At 48.0% G+C, this 19,465-nt stretch overlaps 1 protein-coding gene across 1 annotated transcript in view; it reads left to right on the top strand.

Moving 5' to 3' along the window:
* Positions 1-6,260: 6,260 nt before the first annotated feature.
* Positions 6,261-19,465, top strand: part of LOC117352674 (left-right determination factor 2-like) — a 50,659-nt gene continuing 37,454 nt past the window's right edge. The window contains exons 1-2 of the mRNA XM_033929253.1: positions 6,261-6,298; positions 6,349-6,938. Of these exons, the coding sequence (XP_033785144.1) occupies positions 6,860-6,938 (79 nt within the window). The 5' untranslated portion in view covers positions 6,261-6,298; positions 6,349-6,859. The remainder of the gene's footprint in view (positions 6,299-6,348; positions 6,939-19,465) is intronic.

Below are 19,465 nucleotides of genomic sequence, written 5' to 3'. Positions count from 1 at the left end.
AAGATTTAGAAGAAAAGCAGCAAATCATGGAGGGAAATATTGGATCAGTATTTGAAAGGATTAACGAGCATTTGGGGTGTGACGCAGGTCATAGGAGCCAACTTTTGAAAATGATTGGGGGTGCTGAACCCAAAACTCAGCCAGCAAATAAAATCCAAATATATGTGGTAGTGAATGACCAATCTGTATTTAAATGTCAACAGCAGGGCAGGTAACGTGGCCAAGTCAAAAGTTCGGGTCTTGTCACTCTCTCCTCCCCTCCCCCTCGCTGCTTCTTAGCTTCATATTCTCTCTGTCTGTCTCTCTCTCTCTCGCTCTATTTCTGTCTCTCTCTTTCTCTTTCTTTTTCTTTCCCTTTCTTTCTCTTTCTGTTTCTCTATCTTTCTTTCTCTTTCTTTCTGTCTCTCTCTTTATTTTATTTATTTATTTATTTCGATTTCTGTCCTGTTTTCCCAGAAGCTCAGAACAGGTTACAAGTAGACATTCACAATCGTTTGAAAACAGACTAGTCATGACAACAAATAGGTTACAGTAGACAATCCCAGAGCTTATTCTAGAGACCAGCGAAGAGTACTAGGAGAAGTCCATTGAGGAGGCAGTTTTTAATGGCCCGATTGGCGGAAGAGGAAGGTCTTTACTGCTTTGCGGAAGGTCATTAGTGAGTCTAGCGACCTGATCTGTGTGGGTAGTCGATTCCATAGCTGAGGAAGGAAATGGCTGTAGGATCGTTTGTACGCCGTACTCATTTGGAGGGATCTCCCTGCGGGAATGCTGAGTCTTTGCTCTGCTTTGGAGTGGAGGGGAGGTTAGGCGTAGCTTGGATGCTCTTTCTCTCTCTCTTTCTCTTTTTCTCTCTCTCTCTCCATTCATGCCATCGACAGCCCCTCAGCCCATCATCTATACTGCCCTTTTTCACTTCCCCTAATTTATTTTCTTCCTCCCTCTTCCCTCTGCACTTCTTAACATTTTCTCCTTTTGCACAAGTTTAATTTCCTGAGCAGGGAGTTTAATTGCTCTCTTCCTGCACCACTCCCTAAATCTTCTTTAGCCTGTTCTGCTTCTCATTTCCCTGGAAAGTCCAACACGCTTTCCCCTAACCAGTTGCTGTTTGATGCAGGTTTAGCTTCCCACTTCTTACTCTCCTCTACAGGTGAGACGTCCTTTCCTTGGTAGGTTGAACTCATCTTCAATGGACCATTTCCCTGCTCTGCTCTCCCTGGCTCCAGGCGCATTCCTGTTTTCCGGGACTCAAACATTTCCCCTGGTCCCCAGGCCAATCCCCATCCTCTTCCTGTGGAGTCTTCATTTGATTCTTTGCCACAAGCTCATGCTAAACTCTGTTAGCCCAGCAAGGATCATGTAGGCGATTGCTTCCTGGGAAAACTTGTCAAGGAAAATACAAGAGGAAATTCAATTCTGGACTTAATTCTAAATGGACTGTGAGGACCGGCACAAGGTGTAGAAGTAGAAGGGACGCTGGGAAACAGCGATCACAATATGATCCGCTTCGACCTGGACGCAGGGGCGAAACATCGGTCCAGAATGATGGCCATGGCACTGAACTTCCGAAAAGGGAATTATGAAGAGATGAGACGCATGGTGTGGAAGAAGGTTAAGAGGATAAGCACTGTAAAAAACGCTAGAGCAAGCTTGGTCCATTTTTAAGGACAGGGTCACCGAGGCGCAAAATCTATATATACCGTGTATCAACAAGGGATCCAAGAGATAAAAGAACAAAGAACTGGTGTGGCTCACTGTAGAGGTTAGGGAAGCGATCAGAGACAAGAAAACTTTGTTTAAGGAATGGAAAAGGTCAAAAATGGATGAAAACTGAAATGAGCACAAACAACATCAACGCAGGTGACATAAGGCGGTAAAAGGGGCCAAAAGAGACTACGAGGAAAAAATAGCCAAGGAGGCGAAAAACTTCAAGCCGTTCTTTCGATATATTAAGGGGAAACGACCCGCGAAGGAAGCGGTGGGACCATTGGATGACGGTGGAATGAAGGGAGTGCTAAAGGATCAACCACCGCAGTCACCACCACACACACAGACATCCACTCCCTGCAACAGAACATACAGACCCCCAGACATACCAGAACTCTCCCCACCCCCCAACCCCAAGGTACCAACAAGAGTGAGGCTCAGCGTAGAACTAAGGACTGGCCTAAAAGAAGAAGAAAAAAAATAATAATAACTTTATTCCATTACCATAGAAGTTCTATGCGGTTTACAGATGAAGAGACTGTACATTTACAGCGAAGTTACATTTTCGGTGATGCTACATTTACGGTGAAGTTATTTTACAGCTAGGTTACATTTGCAGAGAAGTTACATAGAGCGGTGTTACATACAGCAGAGTTACCTACGGCGTAGATACATACTGCGGTGTTCGATAAGGCAGAGCAGAGGCATTTAGTATGGGGAGTAATGAAGACAGGGTAATTAGTTGGATAGAGTGATTCATTTTGTTAAGCCATTAGTGGCTGACAAGATTGGAGGAGTCGGAGAGTCTGGAGGTAAGTCGAGGTCAGAGGAGGAGGACAAGGAAGAGGGGGGGGGAGAAGTTAGAGGAATTTGTCAAACAGGTAGGTTTTGATTGACTTCCTGAATATTTGGTAGGGGGGGGGGGAATTGGAGATGAGGGCTGTGAGGCATTTGTTCCATTTGCCCGCTTGGAATGCTAGGGATCTGTCAAGGAATTTCTTGTAGAGGCAGCCCTTCAGGGAAGGAAAGGAAAACAGGTAGGTGTTTCGTGTACGAGAGGGGCCTGCAATTTCAAGGTGCTCAGACAGGTAGATTGGTGAAGAGCCTGCTAAGGTTTTGTAGCAGAAGCAGGCGAATTTAAAGATGATTCTTGCCTCCACCAGCAGCCAGTGGAGTTTAGTGTAGTAGGGGCTAACGTGGTCATATTTTTTGAGGCCGAAGATGAGGCGGACGGCAGCATTTTGAACTATTCTTAAACGTTTGATGGTGTTTTTATAGGATCCCAGGTATATGATGTTACAATAGTCCAGTATGCTTAAGATTAGTGACTGGACCAGAAGTTGGAAGGAGAGGTGGTCGAAGTGGCGTTTAACGGTGCGAAGTTTCCAGAGGGAGCAGAAACATTTTTTGACCTGGGCACTGGTATGATCTTCAAAGGTCAAGCATCTGTCTAAGAGGACTCCAAGGATTTTTATGGTGGGGTTGATAGGATAGCCTAGGCCGTTCAATTTCAGGGAAGTGTTTGTTAGTTTATGGGTAGGACTTGCCAGGAAAATTTTGGTTTTTTCGGTGTTCAATTTTAATTTGAATTGTGAGGTCCATAGTTCTAATTTGGTGAGGACAGAAGAGGTGAGTTGTTCCGTCTGTTGTGTGAATGAAGTTAGGGGAATGATAATGGTGATGTCATCTGCGTATATGAATGATTTTAGATTTAAGTCGGCTAGTGTCCGTGCCAGAGGGGCCAAGTAAATGTTGAAAAGGGAGGGGGATAGAGGGGAGCCTTGTGGGACTCCACAGGGATTGCGCCAGTGATGGGAGGTTTCATTGCTGTGGACCTGGTAAGTACGGTTAGTTAGGAAGCTTGAGAACCAGTTTAGTACTTGGCCGGTAATGCCGATGGAATCAAGGCAGCTGAGCAGGATATCATGGTTGACCAGATCGAAGGTGCTGCTTAGGTCGAATTGGAGTACTAGGGTGCTTTTGCCCAGTGAGAACAGGTGGAGGAGGTAATTGGTCAGAGCAGCTAAGACAGTTTCTGTGCTGTGGTTTGTGCGGAAACCGGATTGGGAATCGTGAAGAATGTTGAACTTTTCTAGGTAATTCATGAGGTCATGGTTAATAAGGCCTTCCATGAGTTTTTGGAAGAGTGGTATGTTGGCGATGGGTCTGTAGTTGGCAGTGGAGGAGATGGGTTCCTTGTTGTTTTTAAGGCGGGGGATACAAGAATGTGGCCAAGTTCAGTCGGGAAGTGACCAGTGGACAGGCATAGTGAGACCCAATTGAAGAGTTCGACTTTGAATGGGGGGGGGGCGGATTTCATGATGGTGGGTGGGCAATTGTCTAATAGGCAGTTGGAGTTAGCGTATTTTGAGTAGAGTTTGAGAAAAAGGTTCCAGTCTGGGCTTTCGAAGGAGCTCCAGGTCATGTCTGTAATTGATGTGTCTGCTGCAGGAAGGTTGAATATTGGCTCAGGGCTGGAAGCTATAAGAGACGATTTTAAGGTGAGAATTTTGTTGGCAAAATGGTCTGCTAGGATTGTAGCGGGGAGCGGGAGGTCTGAGCTGGAGCGTTTGTGTGAATCTGTGTCTAGAAGGGAGTTGACTATTCTAAAAAGTGCTTTACTGTTTAGAGAAGGGGAGTTGATTAGTTGGGAGTAATGTTTACTGCGTTTTTCATGGATCAATTTTTTGTATTCGTTGACTTTCAATCGCCAGTTGAGTCTATCGTTGTTGGTCCCTGATTTACACCAGGTTCTTTCTAGTTTCCGTACTTCGCGTTTTATGGCTAGGAGATCCGCATCAAACCAGCTGTTTGAGGGCCGAGGGGTTTTCTTGCAAAGTCTTAGAGGGGCGATGGTGTTTAGGACTTGGTCGCTGAAGTTTTTCCAGTCTAGGTAGAAGTTGGGGTCGGAGTTGGAGTTAGAAATGAGGGCGTAATGTGACCAAAAATCTGCTGGATTAATTTTTTCTCTTGTCCAGGTCATCGTCTTTGTATGGTTGTGCGTGGGCTTCCTGTCTGGTTGTTTTTTGAGCCAAGCTAATTCGAAATGACAGGAGGTGGTCGGACCAAGGGGTCTTAGACCAATTTTGTTCTGTGAGACTTATGTTTGGAGTAGTGGGGGTGTTGGAAATGAAAGTGGTCAGGTCAAGCTGGTGACCTTTATTGTGTGTTGTGGTATGGGGGGGCTTGGTGAAGCCTAGCGATGTGATGAAGGAGAATAGGTCTGCAACATTGGTGTTCTCTTCTTGCTCAAGGTGTAGATTGATGTCTCCTGCTAAGAGGTTGTGGGTGCCGGCTGCCGAGTTCGTAAGAAGGAATTCGTAGAAGTCTTCGTTTGCTAGATTCCATTTATTAGGGGGTATGTAGAATAGTGTGATGATAAAGTTATCAATGTAGTCAGTTTTGGAGATTTTGCAAGTAAGGATTTCCAGGTCATTGGTTAATTTGGAATCTAAGATTTGGAAGTGAAAGTGGTCATGGAGAATGATGGCCAGACCACCTCCCCTTTTAGAGTTTCATGAGAGAGGGATGATTTTGTAATGTGGTGGGAGAATATCCGCTATGATGGCATCCTGGTCGGAAATGAGCCATGTTAGAAGTACAATGTCTATGTATCATAGATTTGAATCCTATGCATATGAGAAGAGAATTACATTCCGAACCTCCATGAAATTGAAGTACAACAAATCACCTTGGTCATTCCTGGATTCCTATGTACGATCTGCTTCTTAGACACTCCTGTCTTCCTTTTCTTTTCTTTTCTTCTTTCTTTCCTTCTTCTTTTCTTTTCCTGCTCTCCCTCATCTTTCTTTTATATATTCTTCACATGCAGTTCTAATACTTGGAGCCTTTCTTACTGTTTTGCTCCTATACAGTTAAATATAGATTTGTAGATTCTTTATACAGAAAGCTTTATTTTGCTTCTATGTATTTGAACTGCTTCCTGTATTTTTCAAAATACTTAATAAAAATTATTGAACTAAAAAAAAAAAAAAAAAGAAGTACAATGTCTAGATGGGTTTCTTCCAGCCAATCTTTGAAGAGTTGGGCCTTATTTCTAACCGAGCGAATGTTCAGGTAGGCGCCAGGAAGAGTGGATTGCTCTGGGAGGGGCGAAGGTTCCGTACGTTGTAAATTTTGTAGGGATCGTTTTCTATTGTGTGTTGGTATGAGTGGGCGGCGGGTAGTGTTGATCACAGGGATGGGGAAAGGACCTGTTTCTGTGACGTCATGAACAAGCCGGTGAGGGCGGAGGAGTTTATCAGGTCCTGGGATTCTAGTCCATGCGATATAGGTTGGTATAAGTTCGAAGGCTAAAGCTTTTGTAATCCAGCCTCTTGTGCTAAGCAAGTAGAGGAGGAGAAAGGCAATGAGCTTGTGAGTGAGGCTAGACATGTTGGGGTAGCAGGTAGGGTGGTGAAAAAGGGAGGCTGGCTGGACTGGGAGAGGAGGGGGAGGGCAGGCTGGCAAAGCTAGGGAGGAGGGGAGACAGACGCTTAAGAGGAGGTGGGCAAATAGAAAGACTCATGGGCAGATAAGAGGAAGGATCTGAGGGCTTGAGAACTGGTACTGAAAATAGGTCTATGAACAGGTGTTCAAGATAAGACTAGGAGCAGGTATGTTATAAAAGACTAAGAACAGATCTATAAGACGGAATATAGGTCTATGCAATACAAGGTGTAAGTCTTGGGCAAATGTGCAATATGAGTCTAAAAGCAGAAGTGGTATAAAAGGCTAAGAACAGGTATGTAATAAAAGTCTATGAACAGGTATGAACTAAGAGTCGAGGACAGATACGAAGTATAAATCTATGGACTTTAAGAGATAGTGCTCTGATCGGGGTGGCCACAATTGAGAGTCAAGGAATATAGTAACTGGCCCAACGAATTAGAGTCACTGAGCTAGGTGTCGGTCCTTGGTGGGTTGTTGGTATAGGAGGTGATAGGCATGAAGTACTGGGTGTTGGGGGCAGGGCTAACCGCCGATCATGTTGTGCCCTCTGGGAGAAAAAGGAGAAGAGAAAGGAAAAGAAGAGGGAAGAAAGGACGGAGGTACAAGGACACCCCCCCAACCTATCAGGATGCCACCAACTCCCGTAGTCTCTCCCACAAGCTAATGTACTGCCGCTTAGCCAGATGCGAAGACCCAGCATATGACCGAATCTCAAACTGGGCCAACTCCCGAAGTCTACTCCTCCACTGAGGCACCGGAGGCGAATCATCCAACATCTAGTAAGTTAAGATCAGCTTCTTAGCAAGAAGGATAATGTTATAAAAGAAATGGCTTGTTTGGTACCTCTCTTCATTTTCATCCACGACGTCTGGGAGCGACAGCTTTCCTCCTGTGGGCGTTGCTGATTGCTTTGAAGTGTATCTTGCTTAAGTGGCTGGAGGTGGAGGCACCTGACTATTCTCTATGGCACAGTTGCCTGATAATGCTCCTGATGTGGGAGCGCAGGGGAGTGCAAGATTTCTTCTCTCCACTTGGGCGAGCATTCCAGTGTACATGGGAACCCTTTTGGACAACAATGTCCCCGATGGTTCATAGTTGCTTGTTGAATTGTTAATTTGTTGTTTTCTTGTTTCCAGACTCCTAGTCATTGCCTGTATTCTTCTTCTTTTTCTTTATTGGGTATTTCCAGTGGGTTGAAGGAGGACTGGGGTGAGGAGGGTATTTGGGGGCGGGGGTGGGATGGTTCTTTGTTGTTGAAAATCTGAGCTGGATTTGCTGTATTGATGTGTTCTCTGTTTGTTGCTTTTGTTGGGCTCAATAAATATATTTGATAATAAAAGAAACGGCACTAGGGAATAGTAAAGCCCTGATCCTGGAGGGAGGTCTGCAAACCCAGTAAGAGGTACCCATAGTCCCACTCAATAGTGCGGTGCACGGCTCTCTCCAAGAGGGGAAGCACCTCCTGCCAGATACTCAATGTGGAGCACTCCAGGAAAGAGTAAGTATAAGTACCAGCTTGACATTTGCACTTAATGCAAAGGTCACTGTCCCAAAGCCCCAATCGCACCCCCCTCTGTTTGGTAAAGTAGGCTCAGTGAAGGATCTTAAACTGAAGCTCTTGGAAATCAGCAGATTTAGTAAAGGAGTAAAGGGTCTGGAAGCAGGCCAAAAATTGTGGCTCAGGGAAGCCATGCCCCAGGTCCAGCTCTCATCTGGATCTCAGTGGGGTAAGCACAGACAGGGAGATAGAAGATTTCAGTAAATGATACCAGTGGGCTAGGGTGTTAGCGGACGCCAGAGTCGCCGAGAAAATAATATCCAAACACCCCTTGTCCCATTCCCCCTCCCGGCCCTAACGTTCAACATCCCAGTAGTGTCGAAGTTGGAAATAGGAGAATAAGTAACGAGAGGGGAGGCCCCACTTATCCCGGATCTGTTGGAAAGAAGGGAAACCCTTGGGACTCAACTCAAGCAATTGTTCCATAGCCACACAACCTCGATCTCCCAGTACCGAAACACCGTTCGGCCCCAGCCCGGCAGAAACTGACAGTTACCCTCAAAGCGCAAGAAAGGAGAGATCTCCGGGTTCAGGCCCTGTCTACGCCGCCACCACCACCGGGCCAGTCTGAACGGTCAAAGAAAGCGAAAACAAGGCTGGTACCGCTTCTTGGGGTCCGCTTGGAAGTGAAGCAGTGGTTGGAGCTACAGCCTCAGCACCTTGGGGTTGTGGGTTCAAACCCCGTTCTGCTCCTTGTGACCCTGCGCAAGTCACTCAGTCCTCCATAGCTCCAGGTACATTAGATAGATTGTGAGCCCACTGGAACAGACAGGGGAAAATGCTTGAGTACCTGATTGTAAAACCGCTTAGATAATCTTGATAGGTGGTATATAAAACCCTAATAATAATAATAAGCAGATTCAGAAACTGAAAGGGAGAACTCCAGCCTGCCAGTCATTCCCAAGGGGAGTAGCGAGTGCAGCCGGTGTATCCTTCATGAATCCATCATAAAAGCGAGGCTACATTATTCAGCCGAAGGTCAGGGACGTTGCGACCGCCCAAACATTTATCCAAAGTAAGTTTAAGCATCTCAATCCGTGGAGCCCATGATCTCCAAATGGCTGTTTTAAATGAAAATTCGTCTTGGCGCTGAAGCCAGAGTAGCATAGTTTGCAGAGGTTACAAGATTTTTGGGACCAAAACCATCTTGACCAAGGCCACCCTCCCCAGGATGCCATGCCTGGCACAGCTTCCCAATGGCCGCAAGGGGTCATTTAACATTGGTATTATAAAGAGTAGCTAGGTCAGTACTGAGGTAGATACCCAAGTAGTGCATAGGTTTGGTCATAGGGGGAATAGGCAGCAAGGCATGCCAAGGTGCCGGGGACCACCTCCCAACAATAAAAGTTCCAATTTGCTACAGTTAGTTTTCAGACCAGACAGGGCTCCAAAAGCTTTGATCACGTCCAGAGCTCTGTGCAAGTGGGGAGTGACCTGGTCTAAATAGAGCAAGATGTTGTCAGCAAAGAGACTGATTTTGCACTCCTGACCCCCGACCCGAATCCCCCGGATATCCTTATCCTGTCGCATTTTAGCAGCCAGAGGTTCAATAGCTAGGAGAAAGAGAAGCGGAGACAGGGGACATCCATGTCACATACCCCTCTGCAGCCCAAAATCTACCGTAGAGAAGGATCACATTACAGGTCATGGGCCTGATGGGCCGCCACGGGTGTGGACTGCTGGGCACGATGGACCTCGGGTCTGACCCAGCGGAGGCAACTTCTTATGTTCTTAAGTCCCCCATTAATCAGGAAACGCGCCCTAGGGTTAGTATACAAAGCAGTCACCCAGGCCAAAAACGAACCCTGAAAACCGCCCTGACTTAAAACCCAAAATAGGTATTCCCAAGATATGCTATCGAATGCCTTCTCCATGTCCAAACCTGCTACTGCCTCCAAACCACCCCAGCCAGTCCGAGCATGAATAGCTCCCAGGACCTTCAGCAAATTCATAGAGGCATAGCGCCCTGGCACAAAGCCAACCTGGTCAGTGTGGATAAGGGCAGGGAGAAAGCTGTTTCTATGTTTCTAAGCTTCTCGCCAGTGTCATAGCCAAGAGTTTAATATCCTGGTCCAAGAGGGAAATGGGCCTGAAGGAGCCCACCAGATCCGGGTCCTTACCAGACTTGGGGACCAAGACTACATGGGCCATATTATCCGGGAATGCACCACCCTCTGCTGCCACAGTATTATACATCTCACTACCAAGTCTGGAAGAATCTGATAATACTCTGGGCCAAATTTGTCTGGCCCAGGCGCCTTTGTTAATTTGAGAGACTTAATGGAAGCCCTCAGTTCCTCCACGGAGACAGGCTGACTCAGGAAAGCAGCCTGAGTGGCGTCCAGTTGTGGCACTTGGAGGTTCTGAAAGAATGCACCCAAGGCAGCCCTATCCAACAGCCTCCACTCATAAAGGTCTGCGTAGTACTGGACAAACTGGTCAGCTATCTGCCTTTCCCCCTCATGCCGAATCCCCTTGGTATCACGAATAGCTGTAATGATTTGCTGTTTTTTTAATGGGCAGACCAGGTTAGCTAGAAGCTTCCATGTCTTACTGCCCCAGCGATAAAGGTTGTAACGTTGGTAAAATAGGGACTGTTCCGCGCGCTGATGAAGCAGGGCCTCTATTTTCTCCCGAATCCCCTTGTATTCCAGACGATCCGAGTCGAACAGGGTGGTTATGTGCGCCCTATGAAACACATGTAATTTCTGAGTGAGCCTCAAAAGCTCCCCCTCCCGTTCCTTGCGCTTAGTGGCCGAGTAAGCTATCACATGGCCCCGCATGACCCGTACCAAAAAGACACTGGTCCCACCTCCGGTGTAGTATTCGTGGCTTGATAGTCAACCCATCTCGCCTGCAGGAAGGTCCGGAACTCTGGATCATTGTACAAGTGCGGAGACAGTTTCCAGGAAGATGCTTTACGGCCCGGTGAGAGGGTCAGGGTTAGCTCCACGATCGCATGATCGGAAACCGTGGCCTCAGTAATCTCGGACTTAGTAGCCCAGGAAAACAGCCGTTTATCAAGAAGGATGTAGTCTAACCGGGCATAAACCTTGTGAACATGGGAATAAAAGGCAAATTCAGAGTCATAAGGGTGCAATGCGTGCCACACATCAACTAGATCCAAATGTTGCACCAAGAATCCTACCTCCATATTGTCATGATCCTTCAGGCAAGCCCTAGGTGGCCGGCAATCCAGTCCTGGAACCGCCGTGATATTGAGATCTCCCCCCAGGATCGCTTGATACTCAGGATAGGCTGATACTATGGAAAGGACTGTGGAAAAGAATTTATGACAGTAGACATTTGGAGCATATAAGTTACAAAGGAGTATTTTCAAGCCCCACACCTCCCCAGGACCATGATTTATCTCCCATCCCGGTCCTGAATTTGTTTGTGCAATGTGAAGGGTAGCCGTTTGTGCAGCAGAATCGCCACTCTGTGCTGCCGCCCACCAAATGTGGCGGAGTCAACTTCCCCAACCCAGGTTCTCCTCAATTTAGCGTGTTCAATCTGAGTGAGATGGGTCTCCTGCAAGTAAGCCACATCCGTGCCCAGCTTGCGCAAGACGGTCAGTATGTGAGCCCGCTTAATGGGAGAGTGAATGCCATCTACATGAAAAGAGACCACCTTCAAGTCAGCCATACCAATAGAGAAGAGGAAGACAAAAATCTAAACACAGTAAGGAGAGAGAGAAAGAATACCCCTCCCCCCCCCCCCCGTGTCAGCAGAAGCTCAGCCAGGCTCATCAAGCAATCCTGATGCAGAACCAGCAACAGTGTAGTGAAGTGGTGCAGGTGAAGCCTCCCAGCTGAGCTCCGCCACCCCTAGACATAAGAATTGCACCCCTACCCAACCCCACCCCTCCCCCACGAGCTTCACCCATGCACACACATACCCCCATGCATACCCCACTCCTCCCATGCCCCAACCCTCTTCCCCCCTCCACCTCCCCCCAAAGCATGCTCGCCCCTCCAGCATACAATCCCAAAGACATTTCCCCAGCCTACCCAGAACCCCCCCACTCCACCCCCCAGAAGTCCCCCATTCCCACATCCCCAAAACCTCCAAACCCAGAGAGTCAAAACAGATTAACAGGTCCGGGCCAGCATCCTAAAGGGGATCAGGCAAAATCTCTGAGCCAGGAGTCCCAGCAGGGACTCACAAAGGTCCATCTGGACTTGGTTATATCACTGATCCAGTCCCCTGCCGGGATGATAAAAGTGGAGAGGGTAGTCGAAGGCTTATCCCGGGCACTACATGCAGTTTTTATGGGCATACCCAATGCTGGAGCCAGACACCAAAGATGCCCCAGGAAAGCAAGGGGTTCACCCCACCAGGTAAGTTGAAAAATACCCAGGGGATGCAGGAAAAAGCAGGTATAATCGCTGGTTTTCTATCTGTGGAGCAGGAGCTCTCCTCACCCACGTCTGACTAGGCAGGCTGCATCACGTCCCTCTCCCTTTCCTTGTTGTCCATAACAGACCAGCAGATGGAGACAGAGATGAAAAATAGCCAAGAACAAGATTTTACCAATTACACACGAGGAATACCAGGAAGCCAAACCCCCCCAAAACACAGAGTTTGTGAGACAATATGTCCCTTCTCCCCCCTCCCTCCAACTTGGTCCACGATCTCCTAGGCTACTTTTTTAGGCATAGCTTGTGGTGTCTCTTGTGCTCTTTCAGCCTTTCCTGTATTGTGCATCCGGTTTCACCAATGTAAGATTGGCAACAACTGCATGGGACTTGGTACACTCCAGGGCTTTGGAACAGAGCTAACTGGTCTTTCATATGGATGAGTATGGATGCAAGTTTTTGTGGTGCACTGTAGGCTTTTTTGGTGTTATTTTTCTTTAGCAATATACAGAAAACCTGCCCATACCAACCATTATCTGCATTTAGAGTTCCATCACCACCCAGCAACCAAAATAGGGTTCTAGGTATACTGGTATGGACCCCTTGTTGGTGGAGTGAAACATAGAAGTGAAACATAGAAACATAGAAGATGACGGCAGAAAAGGGCTACAGCCCATCAAGTCTGCCCACTCTGCTTACCCACCCCCTGTCTATGCCCTAATGACCCAATTTCCTTATCTTGACCCTCATAGGGATCCCACATGGGTATCCCATTTATTCTTAAAGTCCGAGGGTGACCAAGATGGCGGTGATGTAGAGAAGCTGCGAGAGACGCAGTTAACAAACTCCTAGCCTGCATTTCCACTTATACCTTGTACCGATGCCTCACTCTAAGAGGAAAGGGGTGCTTCGAGTCTCTTCCTTGTCGGCCCTGACGTCTACCCCGATTCAGCAGACGATGGATCGTTTCTTCGCGCCTTCTCCGGCGCCCACAATGGTTGGAATGGAGAGCCCGGCGTTGGGCGGTGACGGGAGGGAGTCACTGGCCCTTTCGGGCACTGAGATATCGTTGTCTCCTCCGGCTCCCATGACGCCTCCGTGTCCGGCAACAGCCGAAACGCTGCAGCGAGAGACTCACGCTCCCGGAAGTGAAAGCGTGGGGTCTCCCGGCGAGGGCACAGCAATGTCGGCGGAACGGCAGATGGAAATAACAGCAGAGAGAGGGGAATTTTCTCTCTCCCAGACGGAGGTTTCTATGGACAGCATCTGGCAATTGCTGCAGCGGATGGAAGGGAAAATTGAAAAGTCAACTGAAGAGGTAACAAAATTAAATGAGAAATTGGAATCATTGACTGGGTCAGTTGAATCTATGAGATTAGAAACATAGAAACATAGAAAGATGACGGCAGATAAGGGCCATATAGCCCATCAAGTCTGCCCACACTATTTACCCACCCTCTTAAGTCTTCTGACCCCTTAAGTATAATTGTGATTATACTGTCACTCTACTGACCCGCTCATTCAAGTCCTAGTGACCCTATCCCTTGGCATGACCTCGTAGGGATCCCACATGGGTATCCCATTTGTTCTTGAAGTCTGGGATGCTGCGTACCTCGACCACCTGCACTGGAAGCTTGTTCCAATGCTCGATCACTCTCTCCGTGAAGAAGTACTTCCTGGCGTCTCCACGAAACTTCCCTCCCCTGAGTTTGAGCGGATGTCCTCTTGTGGTCGAGGGTCCCCTGAGAAGAAAGATATCCTCTTCCACCTCGACCCGTCCCGTGATGTACTTAAATGTCTCTATCATGTCTCCCCTCTCCCTACGCTCTTCAAGAGTGTAGAGCTGCAATTTGCTCAGTCTTTCCTCGTACGGGAGACCCTTTAGCCCCGAGACCATCCTGGTGGCCATCCGCTGAACCGACTCAATTCTGAGCACATCCTTATGGTAATGTGGCCTCCAGAATTGCACACAGTACTCCAGATGAGGTCTCACCATGGCTCTGTACAATGGCATCATGACTTCAGGTTTCCTGTTGACGAAGCTTCTCTTGATACAACCTATCATCTGCCGTGCTTTAGATGAAGCCTTCTCCACTTGAGTGGCTGCTTTCATGTCAGCACTGATGATTACTCCTAAGTCTCATTCTGCCGTAGTCCTGGTTAAAGTTTCTCCATTCAGGGTGTAAGTTCTGCAAGGATTTCCGTTACCGAGATGCATGACCTTACATTTCTTGGCGTTAAAGCCCAGCTGCCACATCAAGGACCAACTTTCTAAAGTACGCAGGTCTTGCTCCATAGCATCTTGTAGATTATGGCCGTTTACTATATTGCATAGTTTGGCGTCATCAGCGAATAAGGTTACTTTGCCTTGAAGCTCTTGAGTCAGATCCCCAATGAATATGTTGAAGAGGAGTGGGCCCAGGACCGAACCCTGTGGCACTCCGCTAGTCACCTCCGACATTTTAGAGCGGGTACCGTTAACTACCACCCTCTGAAGTCTGCCATTAAGCCAATCTTTAACCCATGCAGTTAGAGTTTCAAGTTTCAAGTTTTCAAGTTTATTGGTTTTTTATAACCCGATCATAAAACAAATATCTGACCGGTTAACAATAAAAATCTAGATAGGAAAGAAAGAAATATTTAAATGTGTTGGGAAAGATTAGTGAGAAAAAATAGAAACATTTAAAACATATGGACAAACCTGACAGTGAGGGTAATTGGGAAGGTTGGGAAAAAGTTACATAATCTTAGAAGAAATGAGATAGAGGGAAGGGATATAACACAGGGGGCGGGGGTGCCTGGTATGAGAGATATACTGTGAGAATGATAATTAGATTGAAGAAGAAATCAACAAGTGGACGAGAAAAAAAAAAGAAAAAAAAGATTAAGATTTGGCATAGGCATCTTTAAATAGGTAAGTTTTAAGAAGAGTCTTAAATTTTGGTAATTGGATTTCGTCCCGAAGAAATTGGGGGAGAGAGTTCCATAATGTGGGTGCAGTTATGGCAAAGTTAGTAGTCCTGGTGTAGAAAGATTCTTTTAGAGAAGGAATGAAAAGGAGTTTTTGATCAGATGATCTTAAAGAACGAGAAGAACTTTGGGGGATTAGAAGTTTATCAAGAAACAGGGGCAGGTGAGAGTGTTTGATTTTGAAAGTAAGTAGTATGATTTTATAAAGTATCCGATGAGTGACGGGGAGCCAATCGATTTCATCTTGTTCAGCAGCCTGCGGTGTGGGACGCTGTCGAACGCTTTGCTGAAGTCCAGGTACACGACGTCCAAGGACTCTCCTGAGTCCAATCTTCTTGTTACCCAGTCAAAGAAGTTGATTAGATTTGACTGGCATGACCTACCCTTGGTGAATCCATGTTGGCTGGGATCCCGGAGATTTCCCTCGTTCAGGATCGTATTTAATTTATACTTAATTAGTGTTTCCATGAGTTTACACACTATTGAGGTGAGGTTTACCGGTCTATAGTTTGCAGCCTCAGCCTTGCAACCCTTTTTATGTAGAGGAACGACGTTGGCTGTTTTCCAATCTAACGGAACTTTCCCCGTACTTAGTGAGAGATTGAAGAGCACTGCTAACGGTTCCGCCAGAACGTCTCTCAATTCTCTGAGCACTCTTGGGTGTAAATTGTCCGGTCCCATGGCCTTGTTTACCTTTAGCCTTGCCAGTTCGTTGTAAACGTCCCCAGGTGTGAACTCAAAATTCTGAAACGGGTCATCCACGTCTTGTTTTATCATCAACTGTGGTCCGTGTCCCGGTGCTTCGCAGGTAAAGACTGAGCAGAAATATTCATTTAGTAGTTCTGCTTTTTCTGAATCCGCCACCGTGTAGTTCCCGTCCGGTTGTCTAAGGCGTACTATACCGTCTGTATTTCTTTTCCTATCACTGATATACCTAAAGAAGGATTTGTCCCCTTTTTTAATGTTCTTTGCCAGAGTTTCTTCCACTCGAAGTTTGGCCTCCCTAACTGCTGTTTTGACCGTTGCAGATCTGGTCTTATATTCTACTTTAGTTTCTCTTCTCTGCGTACGTTTGTAGGAAAGAAATGCTTTTTTCTTTTCCTTAATGAGGTGCGAGATCTCTTCAGTGAACCATTGGGGGTTTGTTGTTTCTTTGTCTTTTATCTACTGATTTTATGTAGCGATTAGTTGCTTCGTGTATGGATGATTTCAGGTACGACCACATAGTTTCCACATTGCTGGTCCCTGCATGGTCCTGCAACGTCTGATGAACGAAATCCCCCATGCGTGCGAAGTCGGTGCCCCGGAATTGGAGCACCTTTGTTTTTGTAATTGATTTAGGGGATCCTTTCCCAAGGTTGAACCACACCATGTTATGGTCGCTGGAGGCTAGCGTATCTCCTACCGAGACCTCTGAGATGCTTTCCCCGTTGGTGAGTACCAGGTCTAGGATCGCCTGGGCTCTAGTGGGTTCCGTTACCATCTGTCTGAGATGTACTCCTTTATGGAGGTCAAAAGCCTCCTGCTGCTGCTGGTTGTTGCTGAAAATGTGTTCCAGTCTGCATCAGGTATGTTGAAGTCCCCTAGCAGTACAGTGTCGCCCCGTAGAGTTATATTCTCTATGTCTTCAATTAATTCTGCGTCCATGTCTTCCGGTTGTCTTGGAGGTCTGTATACCACTCCAAAATACAGGCATTTTTTGCCACCTCTTGCCAGGTTTACCCAGAGGGATTCCCCGGTATACTTGACATCAGTGATCCTGGTGGTTTTGATGTCCTCTTTAATGTATAGTGCTACCCCTCCACCTAACCTGCCCTCTCTGTCCTGACGAAGTAAATTGTACCCCGGTATAGCCATATCCCACCCATGTGCGTCCGTGAACCAAGTCTCGGATATTGCCACCACGTCCAGATTGGCATCCCTTATTTCAGTTTCCAGTTCTAGAATTTTATTGCCTAAACTGTGTGCATTAACATACATGGCCCTCCACACTTTGTGTTTGCTGAGTCCCTGTAAGGCTATTCCTGACTGAGTCTGTGTGGCTCCTAGAGAACTGTTTGCATATTGGGTCCTTACCTCGGAAACAGAGTGTCGACTCGTCCCATCAGGATAGTTCCTTTCCACACCAGTATATGAGTAGGTCCCCTCCCCCAACTTACCTAGTTTAAAGCCCTGCGAATCAGGCGGGCTAGTCGGTGTCCGAAGACGTTCTTACCGCTGCTGGTCAAATGGAGTCCGTCTGGTCCCTGTAGTCCCTGCAGCGCCTCTCTATGATCCAGGAATCCGAAGTTCATATCTCGACACCATCCTTGTAGCCATTCGTTCGTTCTCCGGATGCATTCATCTCTGGCTCTTCCCTTGCCTCTAACTGGGAGGATTGATGAGAAGACTACCTGCGCACTTGTCTGCTTCAGCCTCTCACCCAAGGCTCCGAAGTCTCTGGTGATGGTCTCTGGGGTGTTCCTGGCAGTGTCATTCGTACCTATATGGATAAGAAGCATAGGAAAATGGTCATGAGGTGTAAGTAGTTTACCCAGGCTGGTGGTGACGTCCCGTATTTTGGCTCCAGGCAGACAGCAAACCTCTCTTGAGTGAGCATCCGGTCTGCAGATTGGTCCCTCGGTGCCCCTCAGCATGGAGTCCCCAATGACTATAACTCTGCGCTTCTTCCGTTGTGGAGGGGGAAGTCGGTCAGCAGATGGGGTTGCGTGTTGGGCCTGCTCCTGTTCTTCGTGCTGGGCCTGCTCCTGTACCTCGTCGGCGGCTTCTTCCTGAAGAATCTGGAATCTATTCTTCAGGACGAGTTGAGGGGTTGATGTAGGGTTGGCCTGTTGGGAAGAAAAAGAAGAGGATGAAGAGATTGAAAAAAGGGGGGGGGATCTTCTATGTTTACTTGTGGAAGAGGTCACCAACTGCCAGGTGTCATTGCCGCCAGCCATTTCCTGTATCCCGAATGTTGTCTTCAAAGCTGATGATTTGGGTGTCTCAAGAATGGACTTGTCGTGGGTCTGCTCTGTAATTTGGGACAACTCCTGAACGACTCTGTCGATGTAGGCTTCATCCTCTCGGATGCTTCTCAGGCGAACCACCTCCTCCCTGAGGCTCCACAGTTCCTGCATGAGGGCTCCATCCAGCTGAGCAGCCTCCTCTGTTTGCGTGGAGACTGTAGTGTAGTGCCCGGGGGTGGATTCGGTCTGCACGGAGACCTCTGTCCACCGTCCTGAGTCCTCCTCCCTTTGTACGCCGTCCGTGATCTCTTCCAGGGTCCCCATGGTGGCTGGAATGCTGGATTTGATTGTAGCCTTGGCGCTTCTAGTCCTCCCTGCCATTTCCAAGTTGCAAATTAGATCTGCCTGTCAGTAATTAGAAAAAGAAAAGAGAGTTAGAAAAATCCTACTGAGAGCTAGTGCAAGATTATGAAAGATTTGGGTGTCTGAGAGAATACGAAGTTATGAGCTAAGGATATCTGAAAGGGTTGGCTGAATGTGAGTGTGAGTTAGCTCTGCATGCAGCTATATGAAAGAATAGAGAGAGAAGAGAATGACAACAGAAGAAAAGAGTGTTTTTTGTTTTTTTTTTTAGTTAGAAGTTTAGGATTCGCTGCTGGGCTGTCTGGGCTCCTTCCAAGGCTCCTACGCAAAGGCGATCTCGCTAAGGCGAGCGCCATTGCCGCGCGCCGTTGGCACCCCCCCTCTTAAGGGGGAGTCCGGGCGCCGATCTTGCTGTCGCGGCTGATGATGCGGGTGGGCGGAGCTAACTCTCGCCGCTACCCACTCCTCACCGCCGCGTTTCTCCTTGCGCACCCTGCAGTTCTTCTCTCCCTCTGCCACGCGGCTGCTGTGGCTTCCTCCTCGCCTGGCTCCCTTCTCTTAAGGGGGAGTCCGGGCGCCGATCTTGCTGTCGCGGCTGATGACGTGGGTGGGCGGAGCTAACTCTCACCGCTACCCGCTCCTCACCGCCGCGTTTCTCCTTGCGCTCCCTGCAGTTCTTCTCTCCCTCTGCCACGCGGCTGCTGTGGCTTCCTCCTCGCCTGGCTCCCTTCTCTTAAGGGGGAGTCCGGGCGCCGATCTTGCTGTCACGGCTGATGACGCGGGTGGGCGGAGCTAACTCTCGCCGCTACCCGCTCCTCACCGCCGCGTTTCTCCTTGCGCTCCCTGCAGTTCTTCTCTCCCTCTGCCACGCGGCTGCTGTGGCTTCCTCCTCGCATGGCTCCCTTCTCTTAAGGGGGAGTCCGGGCGCCGATCTTGCTGTCGCGGCTGATGACGCAGATGGGCGGAGCTAACTCTTGCCGCTACCCGCTCCTCACCGCCGCGTTTCTCCTTGCGCTCCCTGCAGTTCTTCTCTCCCTCTGCCACGCGGCTGCTGTGGCTTCCTCCTCGCCTGGCTCCCTTCTCTTAAGGGGGAGTCCGGGCGCCGATCT

Source organism: Geotrypetes seraphini, chromosome 1 (assembly GCF_902459505.1).
Source record: "Geotrypetes seraphini chromosome 1, aGeoSer1.1, whole genome shotgun sequence".
In the NCBI taxonomy this organism is placed as follows: Eukaryota; Metazoa; Chordata; class Amphibia; order Gymnophiona; family Dermophiidae; genus Geotrypetes; species Geotrypetes seraphini.
Note: the sequence above shows the minus strand (reverse complement) of the source record. Positions and strands in the feature narration are given on the sequence as shown.